This window comes from Podarcis erhardii (assembly GCF_964252035.2).
Source record: "Podarcis erhardii genome assembly, chromosome: 4".
NCBI classification, from domain to species: Eukaryota; Metazoa; Chordata; class Lepidosauria; order Squamata; family Lacertidae; genus Podarcis; species Podarcis erhardii.
In genome coordinates, this window is record NC_138508.1 from 24711489 (window position 1) to 24731602 (window position 20114).

The 20114-nt window shown below is 43.3% G+C and overlaps 1 protein-coding gene and 1 pseudogene across 3 annotated transcripts in view; both read left to right on the top strand.

The window, feature by feature from the left end:
• The first annotated feature begins 2642 nt into the window (after nt 1–2642).
• On the top strand, nt 2643–5041 carry LOC309340990 (disintegrin and metalloproteinase domain-containing protein 20 pseudogene; annotated as a pseudogene). Its single transcript has one exon. The product of its transcript is annotated as a disintegrin and metalloproteinase domain-containing protein 20 pseudogene (transcript).
• A 769-nt stretch (nt 5042–5810) lies between these two features.
• The window catches only part of PARP4 (poly(ADP-ribose) polymerase family member 4), a 47967-nt gene continuing 33663 nt past the window's right edge, over nt 5811–20114 (top strand). The window contains exons 1-12 of one of the 2 annotated variants that reach the window (XM_081860026.1): nt 5811–6550; nt 10279–10411; nt 10785–11013; nt 12712–12805; nt 13381–13453; nt 13629–13736; nt 14649–14798; nt 15266–15403; nt 15932–16102; nt 17287–17438; nt 18463–18600; nt 19509–19607. In XM_081860026.1, the coding sequence (XP_081716152.1) occupies nt 10280–10411; nt 10785–11013; nt 12712–12805; nt 13381–13453; nt 13629–13736; nt 14649–14798; nt 15266–15403; nt 15932–16102; nt 17287–17438; nt 18463–18600; nt 19509–19607 (1484 nt within the window). In that variant the 5' untranslated portion in view covers nt 5811–6550; nt 10279. Of the gene's footprint in view, nt 6551–10274; nt 10412–10784; nt 11014–12711; nt 12806–13380; nt 13454–13628; nt 13737–14648; nt 14799–15265; nt 15404–15931; nt 16103–17286; nt 17439–18462; nt 18601–19508; nt 19608–20114 lie in introns of those variants that run through there. The other variant, XM_081860027.1, reaches the window with a different exon arrangement.

A 20114-nucleotide genomic window follows, 5' to 3' on the forward strand; every position in this document is an offset into this window, starting at 1 on the left:
AAGGCTGTTCTCCAACTGGAGCGCTCGCAGGCCAGTGTTTCCCAGTTGTCAGTGTTTATACAACATTTTTTAAGATTTGCCTTGATACCGTCTTTAAACCTCTTTTGTTGACCACCAGCATTACGTTTTCCATTTTTAAGTTCTGAATAGAGTAGTTGCTTTGGAAGACGATCATCAGGCATCCGCACAACATGACCAGTCCAACAAAGTTGATGTTGAAGAATCATTGTGATCTTTGCTTCTTCCAGTACACTGGCATTAGTTCGCCTGTCTTCCCAAGTGATGTGTAAAATTTTTCAGAGACACCGTTGATGGAATCTTTCGAGGAGTTGGAGATGGCGTTTATAAGTGGTCCATGTTTCAGAAGCATACAGTATGGTTTGCAGTACAATAGCTTTGTAAACAAGCATCTTGGTTTCCCTGCAAATGTCCCAGTCCTCAAACACTCTGCACTTCAGTGGGGAGAAATCAGCACTCGCAGAGCTCAGGCGATGCTGGATTTCTGCATCAATGTTGGCCCTTGTGGAAAAATAACTGCCTAGGTTGGAGAAGTGATCGACATTTTCCAACGTTACACCATTGAGTTGGAGTTGTGGCGCTGCAGAGGGGTTATTTTGTACTTGTTGGTGCAGCACTTTTTTGGGGGGGGGGGATGTTGAGTGATAGACCTAGCTTTTCGTAAGCTTCTGCAAAGCACAATATTCGCAGTAGGACTCTGTTCCGATGGCACAAAGTAGTCACGACAAACTGGTAGATTCCCATCTGCTGCAGCCTTCATCCGCCTTCACAGCCGTTGTAACATACCACTTGTTATCATCCGCCTGTTCTGCCATTGAGGACTTCTTGGATCATTCTTTGTCTAGCTCCTTCCCTTTGACCTTACCGCCTTGGGTGACCCTGCTGGGAGTACGATATTCCTGACGGCTTCGTTCACAGGGGTCATAGGAACATGCAAGCCCGCTCACCACGACAAGGTGATGATCCAGCAAGCGGAGACCCTTCCCCCCCCCTTCCCCGTTTTGTTCTGTGGTGATTGTGTAATGTTTGGGATCTTTTCTAGATGCCCACCTTCATCTGGTTCCCACTACTGTGCTATTCAATACCCCTCCCTTATTAAATAAATAGAGACCACATCTCCACCAAGCTGTAGTTGTTGAGAGGAGGGTGTGCATTAGCAACTAGGCTTGATCATCAATCATAATTTTTCTGAGCAACCTTCAGGAATGTGAATTAACTAAAAACAGAATGGGTGTGGTGGCACATTTAAAGATTCGGATTAATGGGATGAGCTTCCACAGCAGGGGGGCACAGAGAGATGGTAAGGCAACAACACACACCCCCCGTGCCTTTATATAGGGGTCCCCACATACTGGATCATAATATCTGAGGTTACTAGTGCAACAAACCAGATTGTGCCTGGAAACAGTCCCCTAGTCTTCACCCTTTGCCCACTCAGAATCCTGTTTCATTGCCAAAGTAAATAAATGAGTGAAAAATGCCCTAACCGTTCCTAGCATGTTTGTAAGGTGTGCACTTAATTTAGAATAAGCTCTAGCAAACATTAGGTACTAGCGGGGAGTGCCCAGCATTGCCCGGGAAGTCGATGGACAAAAAAAAGAAAATAATGTATAGTGCAATTTGTGAAATTGTGGGCTGGCTGTGCATGCATGCATGCATGCATCCATCCATCCATCCATACCAACCCAGTATTCCAGCCTGACCTGAATAGCATTTGACCTAGCCCTAAATAAATTCTTTTGGGAGGGGAGCTACTATTTAATAATTAGGGTTAATTTGGTCTGCCATCTTGGTTCAAAATGGCACAATGTCAGGGAAGGACTGGATGAGGAAGAGTGGTGGGAGCTGCCCACCATGGCTTAGATCCTGGATTGTGGTGTAGGACACTGCAGAGCAGTCTGCAGAAGCGATGAGCTGCAATGTGCTAGACTAGAGGCAAAGGGTTTGAGCGATCGGGGGGGGGGGGCGGTCAGGAGAATGATCTGAGACTGAGTCACAGAGTCAGACACAGAGGAGTCAGAAGTTGCCCCTGTCACACAGAAAAGGTGTAGAGCTTGACTGGCAGCAAGATGATGGTGTAGGCCGGTAGCTCTCTAGCCATTATGGGAAAATCACTCCTGAAGGTTGTACTTTAGGAGTGCTGCAGGGTTCAAGACTTTACTTTAGAGCAGACTTTGCAGTCAGGGCTGAGCAGACCCAAGGACAATAGTATTCAACACTATTTTGTACACATGGTGAAAATTATGAAAAAATTAAGGTATGTACTTTAATTTAAGGCATATGTACTTTTTTCTATTCCATTGCTAGTATGTGATAATTCAATTAGTGCTTAAATGTATGCAAAGTGTCCTTTTCACAGTAGCATATGAGCATTACTGAAATGACCCTGACAACTGATCATAATCACCATCCATCTGGTGGTCTTTCTAAATCCTCAAAATCATATGGCAAAGCAAAAACTGTTAAGTCTATAAGGTGCTATTAGACTCTTTCTAACTTTTCTTCCTGCTGCCCTGTCAGCCAGCCACCTCCCAGAAGCCTTTTCCTTCCTATGCCATTCTATTCCATTTTTATATTCCAAGCTCCACCCACTTTCCACAGGGAAATCTATTTACTGTTGCTATGTTCAGAATCCTCTGCCTCTTTTAAGTGGCATACAGGCTCCCTCCCACCTATCTGCTAAACTGACAAAGGGCTTCCCTTTCCGAGATGAGATGCCAGATTTGATGCTTCATGGTTCCTGCTCCATCTTTCTGGGAAGATGACTGGTACAATGGCATGGCTACCTGTGATGCTTTTAAATAATCTCCTGGCTGAGACTAGTGGCCAGACACCACCACAGGGCTTTAGGTATGCCTCTTATGAGGTGACCATCCCAAGGAAACTGAGCATCCGATATGGACAAGAGGAAATCCAGGATGTCAGCTACCTACTGCGGATTGAGGGGAAGAGCCAAGTGGTGCATCTCAGGCAGAAGAAGGGCATTGTTCCGAAACACTTTCCCATCTTCACGTACAATAAGGGGAACCTCCAGGTTGACTATCCTTTCATCAGGGACGATTGTTTCTACAGTGGCTTCATACAGGGCTATCCTAACTCTTCAGCCACCATCACCACTTGCTCAGGAGGACTCAAGGGCCTGTTCCAATTAGAAAACAAGACGTTTGAAATTCACCCTGCCCAGGCATCTGCTACCTTTCAACATGTGGTGTATCAGCTGAGTGTAGACGAAGATGTCATGCGCATGAGGTGCGGGTTGACGGAGAAAGAGCAAAGTCATCAAGAGGCCATGATCCGGGAGGCAGAGCGTGTTGTAGTACAAAGTGCTCCGGCGGGACGCTGGTGGCCACACATCAGATACGCAAAGGTGGCAGTTGTGGTGTCACATGAACAATATGCTAAGTTTAATAATAACGAAACTGATACTGCTTTGACTATTTTCTACGTCATCCATACTGCAAATGAATTCTACGAGCCACTTGGTCTTCACATCTCTCTTGTGGGGCTGGAGATATGGTCAGAAAAGGACCTAATAACAATTAGTGACAAAATTGGGGCCACACTTTATGCTTTTAATGCATGGAGACGGGACACGTTACTTACACATTTAAAGAATGATGTTGCTCACTTATTTACGCACGAGGATTTTGGACAGAGAATTGGATTGGCGTATGTAGACACTATTTGTTCTGATCATTGGGCATCCGTTGTCCAGACATTAAAGTATATAGATTTGAACATATTATCTGTAACATTTGCCCATGAATTAGGCCATTCTATTGGTTTGGGACATGATGCAGCAGATTGTAAATGTGATAGGAGTAGATGCATTATGCATGCTACTGCGGTAAACACTGATAAGTTTAGCAACTGCAGTTATGCAGAGTATTACACAAACAGGAACAAGGGTTGCTTGTTAATTCCTCCAGACCCTGATCAAATATACAAGTTTGAAGTCTGTGGGAACAAAGTAGTGGAAAAAGGAGAGCAATGTGATTGTGGTACCAATAGTCAGTGTGAATTGGATCCCTGCTGCCAGCCTAATTGCATGTTGCGTCCAGGTGCCAATTGTGCTTCTGGACAGTGCTGTGTCAAGTGTCAGTACCATGCAGCCGGATACACTTGCAGAGGGAATATCAGTGTCTGTGATCTTGCAGAGTACTGCAGTGGGGCTTCAGAGCAGTGTCCTGAGGATGTTTATGTGCAAGATGGTGCCCCATGCAGTGATGGTGCCTATTGCTATCATGGTCATTGTACTACTCACAATGCGCAGTGCAAAGCGATCTTTGGCAAGGATGCAACAGTTGGTGCAGAGAGTTGTTACAAAATACTGAATGCTCAAGGTGATCGCTTTGGCAACTGTGGTTTTAGGCGTGGTAGATATGTGAAATGTAGTGCTGATAATACTCTGTGTGGCCGAATCCATTGTGATAATATTCGTGGATTACCTTCTTTGGCAGAACACAGCACCCTAATTCAAACATTTGTTGGTGATACTAAGTGCTGGAGTACAGACTACCACAAAGGACTGGGGAGAGGTGATGTTGGAGCAGTGAAAGACGGGACTCCTTGTGGCACGGGTATGATGTGTATTGATGCAGAATGCAAGAACGTGTCCCTCTTGAAGTATGATTGTAATGTCTCAATGTGCAATAACAGGGGAATATGCAACAACCATAAGCACTGCCATTGCAATTATGGCTGGGCCCCTCCTAACTGCCTAAAGGAAGGTTATGGTGGCAGCATTGAAAGTGGACCAACTGCAAAAGACTGGAGTGGTATCGTTATGGGAACTTTTGTAGGAAGCGTATTATTTGTTTCTGTTGCAACTCTTGGTGTTAGTATGGCTTTGTATTACAGGATTGTGCTGAGAAACCACCTTCGAAGATTAAGCACCAGAGTCAGCGTTGGAGAAGAAACCTCAATAGATCACAAAAGCTTGTAGAGTGTTGTATCTGAGAGTGTTATATAACATATAGTGGAATTCATAAGCTTTGAATAAAGGTGTTGTTTTTTGAGAAAACCTGCTTGTTAATTCAGTCTGTATCATACATAAATAACTGATTCATCCACAAACAAAAAATGTTTGCTGTATGTTAGGTCTGTCTCTGTGCTTTAACAGAATTCTTTTTTTCTATCCTAGAGCGGGGGCTGGAGAAAATCTGTGCTGTAAAATGATTGACTATGCACTCTGAATGAAATCCACAAATTAAACAGGAGGACTCCATACCTATAGAAACCAATTTAAGAAATTGTATTTTTTAAAATGCTTCAGTTGTACAGGGATAGGATCATACCCAAATCCTCTAATTTTCACAGTTATTATGCTAGCAAAGGTAAGGGTACCCCTGACTGTTAGGTCCAGTGGCGGACAACTCTGGTATATACTGTAAGGTAAAGGTAAAGGTACCCCTGCCCGTACGGGCCAGTCTTGACAGACTCTGGGGTTGGTGCGCCCATCTCACTCAAGAGGCCAGGGGCCAGCGCTGTCCGGAGACACTTCCGGGTCACGTGGCCAGCGTGACAAGCTGCATCTGGCGAGCCAGCGCAGCACACGGAAACGCCGTTTACCTTCCCGCCAGTAAGCGGTCCCTATTTATCTACTTGCACCCGGGGGCGCTTTTGAACTGCTAGGTTGGCAGGCGCTGGGACCGAGCAGCGGGAGCGCACCCCGCCGCGGGGATTCGAACCGCTGACCTTTCGATCGGCAAGCCCTAGGCGCTGAGGCTTTTACCCACAGCGCCACCCGCGTACTGTATAGTAAATTCACACTAGTCCAGCAAACAACATTGCAAAAGTGAAAGCGATAGCAGTGACAGCACAAAATGTTAATGTTGAAATGAAACAGCCTACCATTATATTTAACGATCACAAACAACAGAGTTTAAGCACCGATTGTGCAAATACTAAAAACACAGCGCTCGCGTAACTTGAAAAGTCCAGATATTCTGCCCCAAAGGCTTGTTTATTCGGGTGTAAATCAAATGCCCGGCAATAAAGCTGATAATGTCCAGTTTGCAAAATTGCATGCTTTTCTTAAGCACTTAAATAAGAGGCAGTTGGGAGCCTTCTGATCTCTGCCTTAGCAGATTGTCCCAAAGTGATTAGCTCTTTCACTGCAGCCCTGGTCAGCTGCCCGAGGCTCCCGCCACACAGCCTTAAGCTCCAGCTGCTGCTATCATCATGACCCAGCAGCGATGAAAACATTAATCCAAGTTCAGATCCTGGCCCTTCCATTGCTTTTGCTTCGTTGATGCGGTCCAGTGCTGACTCCTGATTGGAGGCCGGCTTTCCCCCTGCGGCAGCGAGCTTGCAGCGGCCCCTCCTGGTATCCGGCGCAACCTCGGGGGCGTGAGCCTTGTCGGAACCAGGAAGCGAGCTGCTGCCAGGGCTGGGGCGACGGGCAGCAAGCAGGCAAGGTGCTCTTCGCATTTCCTGCCTCGTCCTCGTTTCTGATTTCCAGGCGGAGCAGATCTGTTAACGGTGCCGTCTGACAGAGGAAGAAGGGTTGCCAACTTTCCTGCCCGGCAAGGTTCCTATGCCTTTTATTTACTGGTTGTTGCATGACAGCAGGCACCGCTTTCGCTTTCGTTGCAGGCCGGCGGGGGGGGGGGCAGGGAAGGGGAAAGGAAAAAAAGCCCCACCCACGGGGATTTTGCTCCTTGTCCCGCAGTTGTATTAAAGGCACAGGGATAAGGGCGCTGGCAGCTTTGTGAACGTGTGAAAGGGTCCTGTTTTCCCTCTCGGGGTTGCATTTTCTTCTGTTTCGTTTCTCTCTGGGTCAGGCGGTAGCGCAGGGATAGGGAACCTGCCGACTTATGTTAGGAGGGGCTGAGTGCCCACCTGTCATCATCCTCTCTCTGGCTCTGTCTAGCAGATTCGGAATGCAATGTCTCATTCAATAGCAGTTGTTTAAAATCACTTCCTTTTGACTCCCCAGTGCTCAGAAAACCCTGTCAAAATCTTTCTACAATTTCTACTTTTAGTGGGGGCAGCTGTCCCCCCTGCCCATGCTCACCATGTAGCTGAACTAGAACTCCCACCATACCTAACTTTGCAGCAGAACTTATTCCTCCAAAATTTTACTGTAAGCTGTATTTCATTAAAAAAACTATAATGCACATATATATACACACACACACTGACCAAACTGCGGGAGGCAGTGGAAGACAGGAGTGCCTGGCGTGCTGTGGTCCATGGGGTCACGAAGAGTCGGACACGACTAAACGACTAAACAACAACAATACACACACACACACACACAGACGCAGGTGGCGCTGTGGGTTAAACCACAGAGCCTAGGACTTGCCAATCAGAAGGTCGGCGGATCGAATTCCCACGACGGGGTGAGCTCCCGTTGCTCAGTCCCTGCTCCTGCCAACCTAGCAGTTTGAAAGTACGTAAAAGTGCAAGTAGATAAATAGGTACCGCTCCGGCAGGATGGTAAATGGCATTTCCGTGCGCTGCTCTGGTTTGCCAGAAGCGGCTTAGTCATGCTGGCCACGTGACCCGGAAGCTGTACGCTGGCTCCCTCGGCCAATAAAGCGAGATGAGCGCCGCAACCCCAGAGTCGGTCATGACTGGACCTTATGGTCAGGGGTCCCTTTACATTTTCTCTCATATATATATATATATATATATATATATATATATATATATACACACACACACACACACACACACACACACACAGTATATATATATATATACACTGTGTATATATATATATATATCCCAACACCCTCGAAGCAGCTTACAAGAATAAAATCAGCACGAAAAAGTGCAACCATAATTTAAAACATACAAAAACTGAAAACCACAATAGAATAGTGTAAAACAAATTAAAATTTCAATTGACAGAGTGTTGCTTTCTGCTTAGAAATGCATCTCTTTATGTTGTGATGTGGTTGTAGCTGGCCTGTGGGCTTGCTGAACTACAACCCCCGTCATTCCTGGTTATTAGCTCTGCTTGCTGGGGCTGATGGGAGCTGAAGTTCAGCTGCCCAAAGGTTTCCCATCCCTGATTTAAAGTACAGTAAATGACATATAGACAGTTTTACACCAGAAATGTTTAAGTCTTATGGGAGCAGACTGCAGCATAAGTTTGTTCAGGGCTATTTCTAGAAACTTTGGGAGCTAATTAGCTCCAAGGAAATTTGTTCTAAATTTAATGTTTGTATTGTTCTGCTGTTTCGTTTGGTGCTTTAGGTGGAAGGGCAGGATAGAAAACAAATAATCTTTTTCTACAAATAAAGGTTGGTGCTCACACATTGAGATCCAAGGTATTTTCATGAGGATAGATTATCTAGGGACAATCTCATTGCAGGCCATTTTGGACTTTACTTACAGCCCAATTGTCTGCCTAGGTACTTGGAAATAAGCTGCACTTTATACTCCATTATAAAATAGCCTGTAAACCGGTTTTTGAAGGGGATGGCTCTTTTGGTTAGTTATATTAGAAAAATTGTTCACTGGTGCTCTCACAGTGTAAAACTGTATCTTAGCAACTGTAGTATGTGAATTGCTGTAGTTTGTGTCCTGCATGGAGTCTTTTGTGTAAAAGTGCATGCATTTATATGCATAGGTACTAGAAACAAGAAGCACCCACAATTCTCTCACACACCTGTACATGCTTACCTGGAAGTAAGTTGCATTAAATTCAGTGTAGTTTACTTCTGAGTCAACATTTGTCGGACTGCATTACGGGGGGGGGGGGGCAAGAACCCACTTTCCACCTATGGTCATATAACGTAGTTTTCAGAGCACTAGCTGGATTGCAGTGCAAGCATCGAAAAGTATTCTAGCACCACAAAGACTAGCACACTTACATAATTTTTCGTAGACCAGAATCTACTACATGATTAGATATCTGAGGCATTATCCTAAGCTGACAGGTATATCTGGTGGGGTTGGTTGCAAGCAGCGAAGTGAGAGAGAAATGAAATGCACACATGATCTACTGTGACAGTTATGGTAAGGCATGTAAAATAGGTTTGGTGACATCCATAATCTTGATTCAAGCCACAGGTGATAGATTTAAACTTCCTTGAATGTTGTAACTCAGCCATTTCATGCTGGGCTCCCCCTCTCCAGTTCCTTCGTGCAGCAATAGCCATTTGTCAACAGTGTCCTGGGAGGTTTAAATATATTTCCATTAGTTTTTGAAAATTCTGGTTTCAACTGCATGTACATTTGTTTGTTTGTTTACAAAAGTATTTCTGTACCACCACATCATAAAATATCACGATTAAAACAATACCGATAATCATTAAATGACTGGCTGATCAAAATAAATAAAATTAAATGGCTGAAAATTCCTGTCAGCGTAATAAAGTATTAGAGAGATTCCTGAAAGTCCGCAGTGAGGAAGATGCCTGCACAATCTGTGCTGGAAGAGTGTTTCACAGCATGTGACCAGCAATACTAAATTTGTGTCCGTTTATTATTATGTCCTCTGTAGAACACAGAAGGGCTTTGCTGGTATAGATCACACTGGAATACCAGCAGGTGAACAAGACCTTGATGTTGTGGCTGACGCATTTAGGTTCTGTGATTAGGGCACAGAGTTGACAGCTGGGTTTGTTGAAGGGTCTGAACTCAGATTTTCAGATTTTTACATTATGAGAAAAGCGGAGTGGGTGAAGGAGTATCTCCTCTTTTCTTCCCTTTGAGTAGGACCTCAGGATGGGTTTACTTTTTCCTGTGCAAAGCAGGCCATTGTCAGATTATGCTTTGGAGAGCAGGAGACTAATGTGGACTAGTAAAAAAGCTTTAATTAATGTCAGGTTTGGATGTTTCCCATATAGAATTTCTATGATAAAGATGTCATGGAGGATAGGGACCTAGAAACAGATTAAGAGGAAATGACAGGTTCGTCATGAATGGGTGTTGTGGGTGTTGTTCGGTAACTTGAAAACCATACCTCCTTTACCTATAGAAAGATTCTGGGACACTGAGGTCCAGCACTGAGGACCTTCTGGCAGTTCCCTCACTGCGTGAGGTGAAGTTACAGGGAACCAGGCAGAGGGCTTTCTCGGTAGTGGCACTTGCCCTGTGGAATACCCTCCCATCTGATGTCAAGGCAATAAACAACTATCTTACTTTTAAAAGACATCTGAAGGCAGCCCTGTTTAGGGAAGCTTTTAATGTTTAATGTTGTACTGTGTTTTTAGTATTCGGTTGGGAGCCGCCCAGAGTGGCTAGGGAAACCCAGTCAGATGGGCAGGGTGTAAATAATAAATTATTATTATTATTTTGCAGGATGACGGTGAAAATTTTTGCAAACTGCGTATTCTTCGTGAAAGTGAAAAAATTATCCGTTGTGGAAAAGAGCAGACTAAATGGCTGCATTAAAGAAAATGGTGGGCAGATTAAATTTGTGTTAAATCATGGGGTAAGTTTTAAATGTTTAGTTCTTTGTTGTAAACAGAGGTGTAAAGCAATGTAGCACTTTATGCTCTGGCTGCTACTGCATTATTGAAGGGATCTTATTGATCATTATTGATGCTATTATTGATGATCATTATTGATGGGATCTTATATATTTTGCTTATATGTGGCCTTAGGAGGATATGTGCCTCAACAGGGGGCCAGGGAGGGGATTCTGAGGATGCCTCTATTACTTGGGTTTGGTATGACACCGAGTAATAGCCTTGGTAGGTAGCGTAGTGACTGTTGCCTCAAGATTCTTTTTTTGTGTAGACCCACAATATGATCCTTAGTATGAACAGTTCATTTTCTAAACTGAACCCCTCATTACATTTTAGTGTACTCACGTAGTCACTGATGACGCTACTGCACTCAGCTCCATTCATCTGAAAGCCATCAAGAAATATCAGCTGCCCATTGTAGGTACTGATTTCATATGGAACTCAATTAAAGAAAGAAGACTTTTACAGGCTGATGACTACGAAGCCCAGCAGTCATGGAGGGAAAATTCTCATGGACTAGAGTCCTCCTCGGAAGACGAGTTGCTGTCGGAACACTCCTCTGAAGGTAGAGCATTTTGAAGTCTATTAAACTAGAATAAGATTGTGTGTAAATTTGTTTCTGTTTGCTCAACTTATTCACATCGCAAAAAAAAGGGGGGGGATTTTGGGTTGCAGAATTTCTGTACTAGTAAATAGAAAGCTGAAGCTGGGCAGGGGCCATAGCTCAGTGTTAAAGTGCATGTTTTATGTGTAAAAGGTCTCAAGTTCCATCACTGGCATTTCCAGGTAAGGCTAGAATGATTGGAGGGTGGCAACATGAGAATGGGCCTTCTCTGCAGTGGCTCCCTGTCTGTGGAATACTCTCCCCATGGAAGTTCACCTGGCACCTTCATTATGCACCTTTAGGCGCCAGACAAAAACATTCCTTTTTAACCAGGCCTTTGGTTGATTCAATTTAAATCCTATGCCCTTTTAAAATGTGGTTTTTTTGGGGGGGGCTATTGGGTTGTTGTTTTTATTTTTATTGGGTATTTTATGTTTTTATATCTTGATTTTATTCCGTGAACCTCTCTGAGACCTCCGGGTATAGGGCGGTATATATATTCAATAGATAATAATAGTAATCCTAGAGAGTCATTCAGTATAAGCAACACTGAGCTTGGTGGAATAGGGAAGTACCTTGATGTCAGGTTGTTTTCTTTGTTCCTAAGAGTACCCTGATAACAATTAGGCACCAGGCAGAAACATTCCTCTTCTCCTAGGCCTTTGGCTAATTCTGTAGTATATGGCCTGTTGAACTGTGTGTGTGTGTGGATAATGCTTCTCTTTGTTATTACATTATGCATTTTTGTGTTTTTATACAGGCGGTGACCATTTTGCGCAGGGTTCTGTTTCCGGTCCCCATGCGCAGTGGAGTGCGCATAAGCCTGCTCCGCCCTGCCCTCTTCCACCTCCAGTCTGGCCGACCCCTGTTCTGCCCTGCCCCACTTCTGCCCCTGTTCTGCCATCTTCTGGGTCCAAAAGGACCCAGGCATCAGCAGCCACACGTCAATTGGACACACGCAAAATGGCCACCGCTTGTATTTTAAACCGCCCTGTCATTCCCGGATGAAGGACAGGATAGAAATTTAATAAAATAAATATTTAATATCTCTAGTGACAATAGGCTCAACCACAATACAGAAATAAGGAACAACAATAAGGAACAACAACCCAATAGCCCCCCCCCCCAATAAGGAACAACAACCCAATAGCCCCCCCCCAAAAAAAACACATTTTAAAAGGGCATAGGATTTAAATTGAATCAGCCAAGGAAATAAGAAAGTAGTCTAATCTTTTCCTTTGTTGTGAAGTGGCATGGACAGCGGTTGTGTCTCATTGGAGGGCAAAAGGGAAAGAGTAGGTTTACTGCAAATGGCAGAATCTGTCTACTGTTGCAGGAAGATAATGTGTCTTGGCAGTGGTTGAGGGAAAATGGCAGCCCACATCTGGTTAAACCCTAAAATTAGGTGGGATCCAAGCGCTGAGCTGTATGTTGGCGCCGGGGAACAAACCAAGTAGCTTGCTGTCTACAGGGTAGTTTGGTGGGCTGAAGCGAAGCAAAATCATTTACCGTAATACATCTCTCACTGAAAACAGCCTTTCAGATTCTTACTATCTTTCTTGATTTTTGAGATTTATTAGTTGTGGTTCATATACATGAATGCTAATTCAAAAAGCAGCTGGTGGGCATAAGGAAAATAACTACTGTCTTAATAAATAGTTTATGAAGATGACCACCTAGAAAAGAGGACTCCTGGAAAGAATGAATGGAACAGCAGCAGGGCTCAGGAAAACAGCAGTGTGGGTGAGCTAAGGTAATTTTCTTGGCTACTCTGGCTTCTATTTTTCTCATTTAAAGAAGAACAGACATTCTCTCCCTTTGGAGAGGGATTCGGCGCTCAGGGGTAGAGCAAATGCTTTGGAGGGAGAACATCCAAGGTTCCCTACAGCTGCTCTGTTATTAGAATTGGCAGGATCAAACAGGTTTGTGACTGGCCCAAGATCACCTCCTGAGCTTCATGGCTGAGTTGGGATTTTAATCCTGGTCCTAGTTAAACACTTTAACCACGACACTACCCAGTATTAAGATACTTTTCATATGGAACCCTTGGCATATTTAAATAAGCAAGCAAAATGCAAAAAGAAACCTGCCTTTGTTTGTTAGCACTTTTAAGCAAAATAAAACTCAATCACACTCTTGTTCCTATGCAAGCCTTCACTACTGACTTTTGAAAGAGTTCAGAAGTCTTATATATTTCCATTAGGTGGCTGACTTTAATATTGTAGGCTTACAGTTTACTCAGAGGTGAATCCTGGTGGGATGGACTGCAGCCTCAGTTGCATTCAGTAATAAAGAGTCTGGTGTTGCTGTTTTTTTTATTGGTTCCAGATCAAATAATGATGAAAATGTTCCTTATTTCCCTGAAGGCTTTGTGGTTGCAAAGTATGATGTCCTTGAACAGGTAAGAACTTCAATATTGCTGATGGTGTTAAATGGCTTTTGTTTGACTTTTTAATTATTTTGTGAAGCTATGCTGCTTTGGTTAGTTTAGTCAGGTTAAAAACTTAATCGAATAAATGAGTCTGATAATGCCTACCAAATAGAAATGCACTTAAACACCTTTTTCCCCGCCCCAGGTTACGGCGCCTGGCAGGTATGTGGTGGTTGAACTTCAATGCTCTCAGCAGCACTGTGATTATCTTTTCTGCATAAGCACATGCTACAGTCAGCTGGATGGGAAAGAGGTAAGTTGGGGTGGTTGTTATGATCATGCATTAGTTTGTTTCTTTGATGCTGTGAATGCTCTTGAATGAGAGAGGTTTCGTACGTTGTGTTATGCTCTTGCTTAATTTTCTGGATTTTCTTTTCCCCCTTCTTTTGTTTTAAGTAATAATAATAATAATAATAATAATAACAATAAATGTTAATTTTATTTTACTCTGGGTGGCTTCCAAAGTATATAAAAGCACTAATAAAACATTGCACATTAAAAAGCTTCCCTGTACAGGGCTGCCTTCAGATGTCTTCTAAAGGTTATATATATAGTTACTCATCTCCTTGACAACTGATGGGAGGGTGTTCCACAGGGTGGGTGCTACTACTGAGAAAGCCCCCTCTGAACTGACTCACTTCTCACAGTGAGAGAACTGCTAGAAGGGAACTGCCAAATCTCTGTGTCCCAGTTGAATGATGAGGTTGGAGGCGCTCCTTCAGGTATACAGGGCCGAGGTCGTTCAGCACCAACACTTTGAATTGTGATAGGAAATGTCGCCTTATACCAAGTCGGATCATTGGCCCATCCAACTCTGTATTGTCCACACTGACTGGCAATGGGTCTCCAGGATTTCACACGAGGGACATTTCCAGTCACGAGCATAAGCCTGTCTAGCAGCTGATAGGGCCACCTTTTCTACCCTGTGACCTAAGAACTGTCGCAGTACAATTCCCAGGGTTTGCTGCTTGCAATCACATTTCGAGCAGGTTTGTGTGTCTTCTCAAACCCGAAGCTGGATGCCTCACAGCACAAGGAAAACTAGAATTTAAGTTTGTCTCAATGCCAGGATAATTTATGAGAAATGTCTCTCTTTTTGTGATTCTCTTCCCCCCTCCCCTTAAAAAATAATAATACTTGAATTGGGACACTCTTTTGTTCTCAGTTCAAGAAACGATTTATACCAGCAAGGACTTCTGAAGAGGCTAGAATAGTCTATGAGCTTTGTACTGCAAAGCTGAAAAATGAGAATTACCAGTTCAAAGAAGATTTTCCCCATGAAGTGGAATATCTAGCTTCAGAAAAGCTGCAAGAGGTTAGTGTAATTTTTTTAAGGATTCAGTTTTCTGTGTTTTTAGCAGTTCTGTAAGTCGCCTTGAGTCCCATCATGGAAAAAGGCAGAATATAAATAAATATATAAGAAGAAGAACAACAACACAAAGTCAGATTCTGATTTGCTTCCCCCCCCTGATGTGGCAAACTCACATGAGGGGAAGGAGCCAAACAGGTCCTTAAGAGCAGTATGCATCAGTATGGCAATCATTCAATTTAAACCAAAAGTTATTGATAGTTAAGGTTTAATGTGGCATATGAACTGGGACATTAATTCATAGAATCATAGGCTTGGCTGCTTCTGTTCCTATTTTTAAAAATATTAATGCCGTTCTGAAGAGAAATGTCAGTTATTGAAATTCACGACATGTTCTCTGTTAGCTCTGTTTTTAAACCGCTATTTACCATTGAGCACTTCTGGGTGGCCTGATCGCATTGGTATGTTTGCAGGTGCTTATAGCAGAAGCCACGAATTCCAGCTCTTTGCCTGAAACAGTCAGCAAGTTTGTGGAACTGATCTGGATTGAAGCACTTGGACACCTGACTCCGCTGCTGGCTAAACCAGTAACCGAACTCAGCCTCAATGATGTAAGGCAATCCCGCTTGCAGACATTGGCTCACTCAGAGCGTTTAATTCCCTTGAATGCCAACAGAAATACAATGCCAAGCAAATGCGCTTTCTGTTTCTGGATTGTGACAGCCAGTGTTGCTGTGATAGGTTTGTCATTAAACGTGTTAATGGTTTATTTCTACAAAGGCAAGGGACGCACCTCTCTCTCTCTCTCTTTCCTTTCTGTTCTGGCTACAGCCTCCATAAGTGCATGTCCTGCTATGTGGAAGTCATTCTCTTGTGGTGGAATCCCTTGTAGCTGTGCCCCCCCCCCAAATCCTGCAAACTGTAGTGTAACCTCCACCAAGCTACAGTTCTCAGTACCCTTAATAAACTACAATTCCCAGGATTCTTTGAGGCAGGCAGGAATGTGCTTTAAATATATGGGATGTATATGCACCCTTAGCCCTCCTTGTCTGTCTCTCTTCACATTTGTCTGAGTCTTTAAAAAAAACAAGGCGGCAAGAAAGAAAATAACACATTTTTATACCACATTTTCTTAAAAGGTGAGCAGAGCAGAAGGTATTTTGCTCCGAGCAAGGAAGGCACTGGATGAATTGGAATCTCCGAAAGAGAAAATGGAGATAATGTCAGAGTTTTATAAAATCATACCTCACAAAATTATGGATTATGACGTAACCAGAAAGTTGTTATCTACCAAGCACAGTCTCTGTCAGGTAACGTTGTTGAATCTGACCTTTGCTTTCAGTGTATCCTATGCATAACCAGAGTTTGAGTGTGTTGTGCTCAGGTGGGGAACCTGTAGCCCTTCAGATGTTTGTTTAATTGCATCATTTCAAAAATGTATGTACCGCTTAATTACAGTTGTCTCTAAGAGGTGCATGGATGACTCAACAAAATTAAAAATGTGGTAAAACTATAAAATTAACTTTAAAAGCCTGATGGAATAAATTTCACCCCTCAAATGAGCAGAAAATATGATTCTATCCTCTTTGAACAATAGAGATTTCTTATGCTCCAGAATTCCTGTGGGCTTTGGTCCAGAACACAGATTTGAAAGTATTTGCCAAGAGGGAAAACATTTATGTCATCATAATGGTATTTGTCTGGTGCTCCTTTAAGCATTTCTTGGAGGGTCCCATCGGCTTGTAGTAATATATATATTTTATACCCTGCCCATCTGACTGGATTTCCCCAGCCACTCTGGGCAGCTTACAGCATATATGAAAACGTGTGTACATCACACAGAAACACTTCTGGCACTATATTTGGTGCCCAAGCATCATTTGGGGGAAGCCTAGTACAAATTTGCAGCAAAAAAACCTTGCCGCATGAGTTCCATGATCCCATCCCATATATTCAATCTTATGAGTCACAAAAGGAAAATTTCTATTTTAATTATTAAATTTACATTTCTGAAATTTGCTCCGTGTTGTCACTGGGGATTTTCTCAGTTGAAGAAGAGTCCTATGAAGCTTGCTGACTATTTTGTGGGTGTTTGGTTGTTCAGTTGATGATTTGATTTTTTTTCCCCACCCCCAAATGCAGAAGTGGAGAAGTTTGACAGGTGGCCTCTTTTGCCCACAGGGATCTTCTGAAGCCCCTTTCAAAGTGTTGTCTTGCTCAGCGCTTGGGGGAAGGGCTTTGCAGGTATTGCTGATTGGTGGTGCCTGCAAGTTGCCTCCAAGTTTTGACTTGAGTTCATTAGCCCTGAGGGTCAGAGGCACCCAATCCCTGGTCTTAACAGATTTAAAAAATATTATTTGTTGCATATATTTCCTCTGAGGTAAGCTGCTCTCGGGCCTACAGACAATGAGCAGAATGTAAATTATAATAAACAAATAAAAGCTTTGTTTTGGAAATACAAACACTGAAAGTTGCTATATATATTTTTTTATAGCTAATCAGGGACATGCTGAACGTTCATGAAACAAACATATCAATTCCTAACCCACCGTCCCTTTCCAAGTACCGAGCTCTGAGATGCAGGATATGTCCTGTCTTTGGAGAAGAGTTTCAGGATATTGAAGAAAAGATGGACCAATATACTGGGTGAGTTTCAGTTGTGATGTGTAATTTCTTGGTTGTACTACCCAGATTCAGTAATCATTTTTTAATGCCGTCATATGATTTTGAAGGACCTCAAAGAATCTTTTCTTAAACACTGACATAGGTGGAAGATTCAAAACATTTATAAAAACCCATTTACAGATAGGTAGCCGTGTTGGTCTGCCATGGTCAAAACAAAATAAAAAAATTCCTTCCAGTAGCACCTTAAAGACCAACTGAGTTAGTTCTAGGTATGAGCTTTCGTGTGCATGCACACTTCTTCAGATACACTGTATCTGAAGAAGTGTGCATGCACACGAAAGCTCATACCTAGAACTAACTCAGTTGGTCTTTAAGGTGCTACTGGAAGGAATTTTTTTATTTTGTTTTGATAAAAACCCATGTTACTAGGAAAACACACTTACCTGCAAAGCCCTTCAAAGGCCTCTGCGTTTAACTTCAGAGAAAAGGTCTGTTCACACTAAACTTCACTAAATTTGTATACAACTCTAAGACATGGTTTACAACAAACTGTGAGTCATCTCACAGACATGCAAACAAGCTATGGCTAGTATCTTATGCCTTGGTTGTGTGACAAATGTCTTGGTGCTCCCCTATAACATAGTTAATCAGCCAAACCATAGTTAAAACAAACCATCATTCATAAACCATCAACAAACTGAATTAGTGCATTCAAACAAATCAAGCTTTGTCTAATAAACCGTGGATTACTGTTTGTGTGAACCAGACCGCTGTGAAGATCATTAGACTACTGGAAACAAACACAGACAGATAGAAACACAGAAACATTCTGGGTGAGAACTATTGCTCTACGAAATCTTATTAGACATGAAATATGTAACATGTATAAATCACGTGTTCCTCTAAGGCGAACCTCGGACATATTCAATGCTTGTGGCAAAATGTTCAATCTCATTTAGTGACTGTGGCCAGAATAAATCTGGGGTCTTAAACTGGGAAAAAATGCATTTTGGGAACATTCTATTCATTTTAAATTTTCTTGCAGTGAACATCCCGTAGAAGTTTTGGAGATCTATAGAGTAGGCAGAATGACGGAAGTAGCGGCTTTCGAGAGCCATCTTGGCAATGTCCAGTCTTTATACCACGCTTCGTCTGTTCACAACTTCGTTGGAATCCTCTCCCGGTAACAACTTGCGTCATGGTCTGTCTTAGCTTTGCAGGTGGTTTTCTGCTGCGCATGAGAGGCAAGAAGACAACAGAGCCATTCGGCCAAAGGCTCGGTTATCTTTCAATGACAATGGCTGAATTTGGACAGTCCAATTCTACCTTAACGTTAGGATATGCACAAACCACATGCACCCACACGCACATCCTTGTTACTGCTTCCTCTTCTGTCTGCGCAGGCTGTGAAGCAAACCCAAAAGTTTCCCATTAATGTCCAAAGAGGGAACTGTGGTTTACTGACACCCCTGTGCAGGCAATGGGTGTCTGCAAGCTGGAAGTGGGAAAGTTTGGTGGAGTGGGGCAGCCCATCTCTCTACAGTCCTCATCCATTGATGGTGAAGAATGAGGGAAATAACTAGACTCCACACAACCTGGGCTCCTTTGTGTCTGTTTATCCCTTCCCCCTTCCCTTTCCCAATATTGATACACATATTACTAGCGTAGAAAAGCTGTGTGCCTGCATGTCAAGGTGCTTTACCTCAGAGGTGGGGAACCTGAGGCCTAGGGGCTGGGTACAGCTCTCCAGTTCTCTGCCTCTCTAGCCCTTGGAACTTTTTCCAGGCCGCATTCCTCCTCACTGAGCCAAACCCCTCACCACCCCATCTCTGCACCTTCCTGCTTTTGCCTTGCCAGATTGTGTCCTTCCACTGTGGCAATGCCTCTTGCTTGCCTGGACAGAGGATGGAGAGATTTGGGTATGTGCTTAGAAACCTCCCGGCTTTTGCATGGCTCAAATACATACAAGAGCTCTGTCGTCTTTTGCCTCTGGCCTTCCTGCCACTGCCTTGCGGCCTATGAGGGAATGTGTCCCTCGAGCGAAAAAGAAAGGTTCTCCACATTTACTGTGTAAATCTTCTGCTTTTCTAGAGGACTGCTCTTGCCAAAGATTGTCGTTGAAGAGCATGGCGTAGAAAGAACGGATTGTGGGCACTTGGGCAGCGGCATCTATTTCAGCGACTCCGTAAGGTCTGCAGTTCTCTGGCAGTAATAACAGTTGAGATCTTATCATTCACTGCCTGATGGGGAGTGCTATGTGTGTTGCTCCTATTGTTGTTGTTATTACTATTAATTAATTAAACTTGAATATCTCCCTTCACCCGAGGATCACAGGGCAGTTCACAACATAAAAATACAAAATGAGAACACATAATACATAACAAAACAAGCACAAACCAATAACAAACACATTTAAAAGGGCATAGAATATTAATCAGCCAATGGCCCTTGAAGAGAAACATTTTCATTTCTCCTAAAGATATGTAATGAAGGTGCCAGGTGAATTTCCCTGAGGAGACCATTCCACAAATGGGGAGCCGACCCAGAATAGACCTGTCCTCATGATGCCGCCCTCTGGACCTCTTGCTTCTGAGTGCCACTTCACATGCTTTCCCCCACAGAGATATCCCTTTTGAGAACCAGTGGAGTATTGGACTTGGGCTGCATACATAGCAAACACTGAAAGCACATGATTTC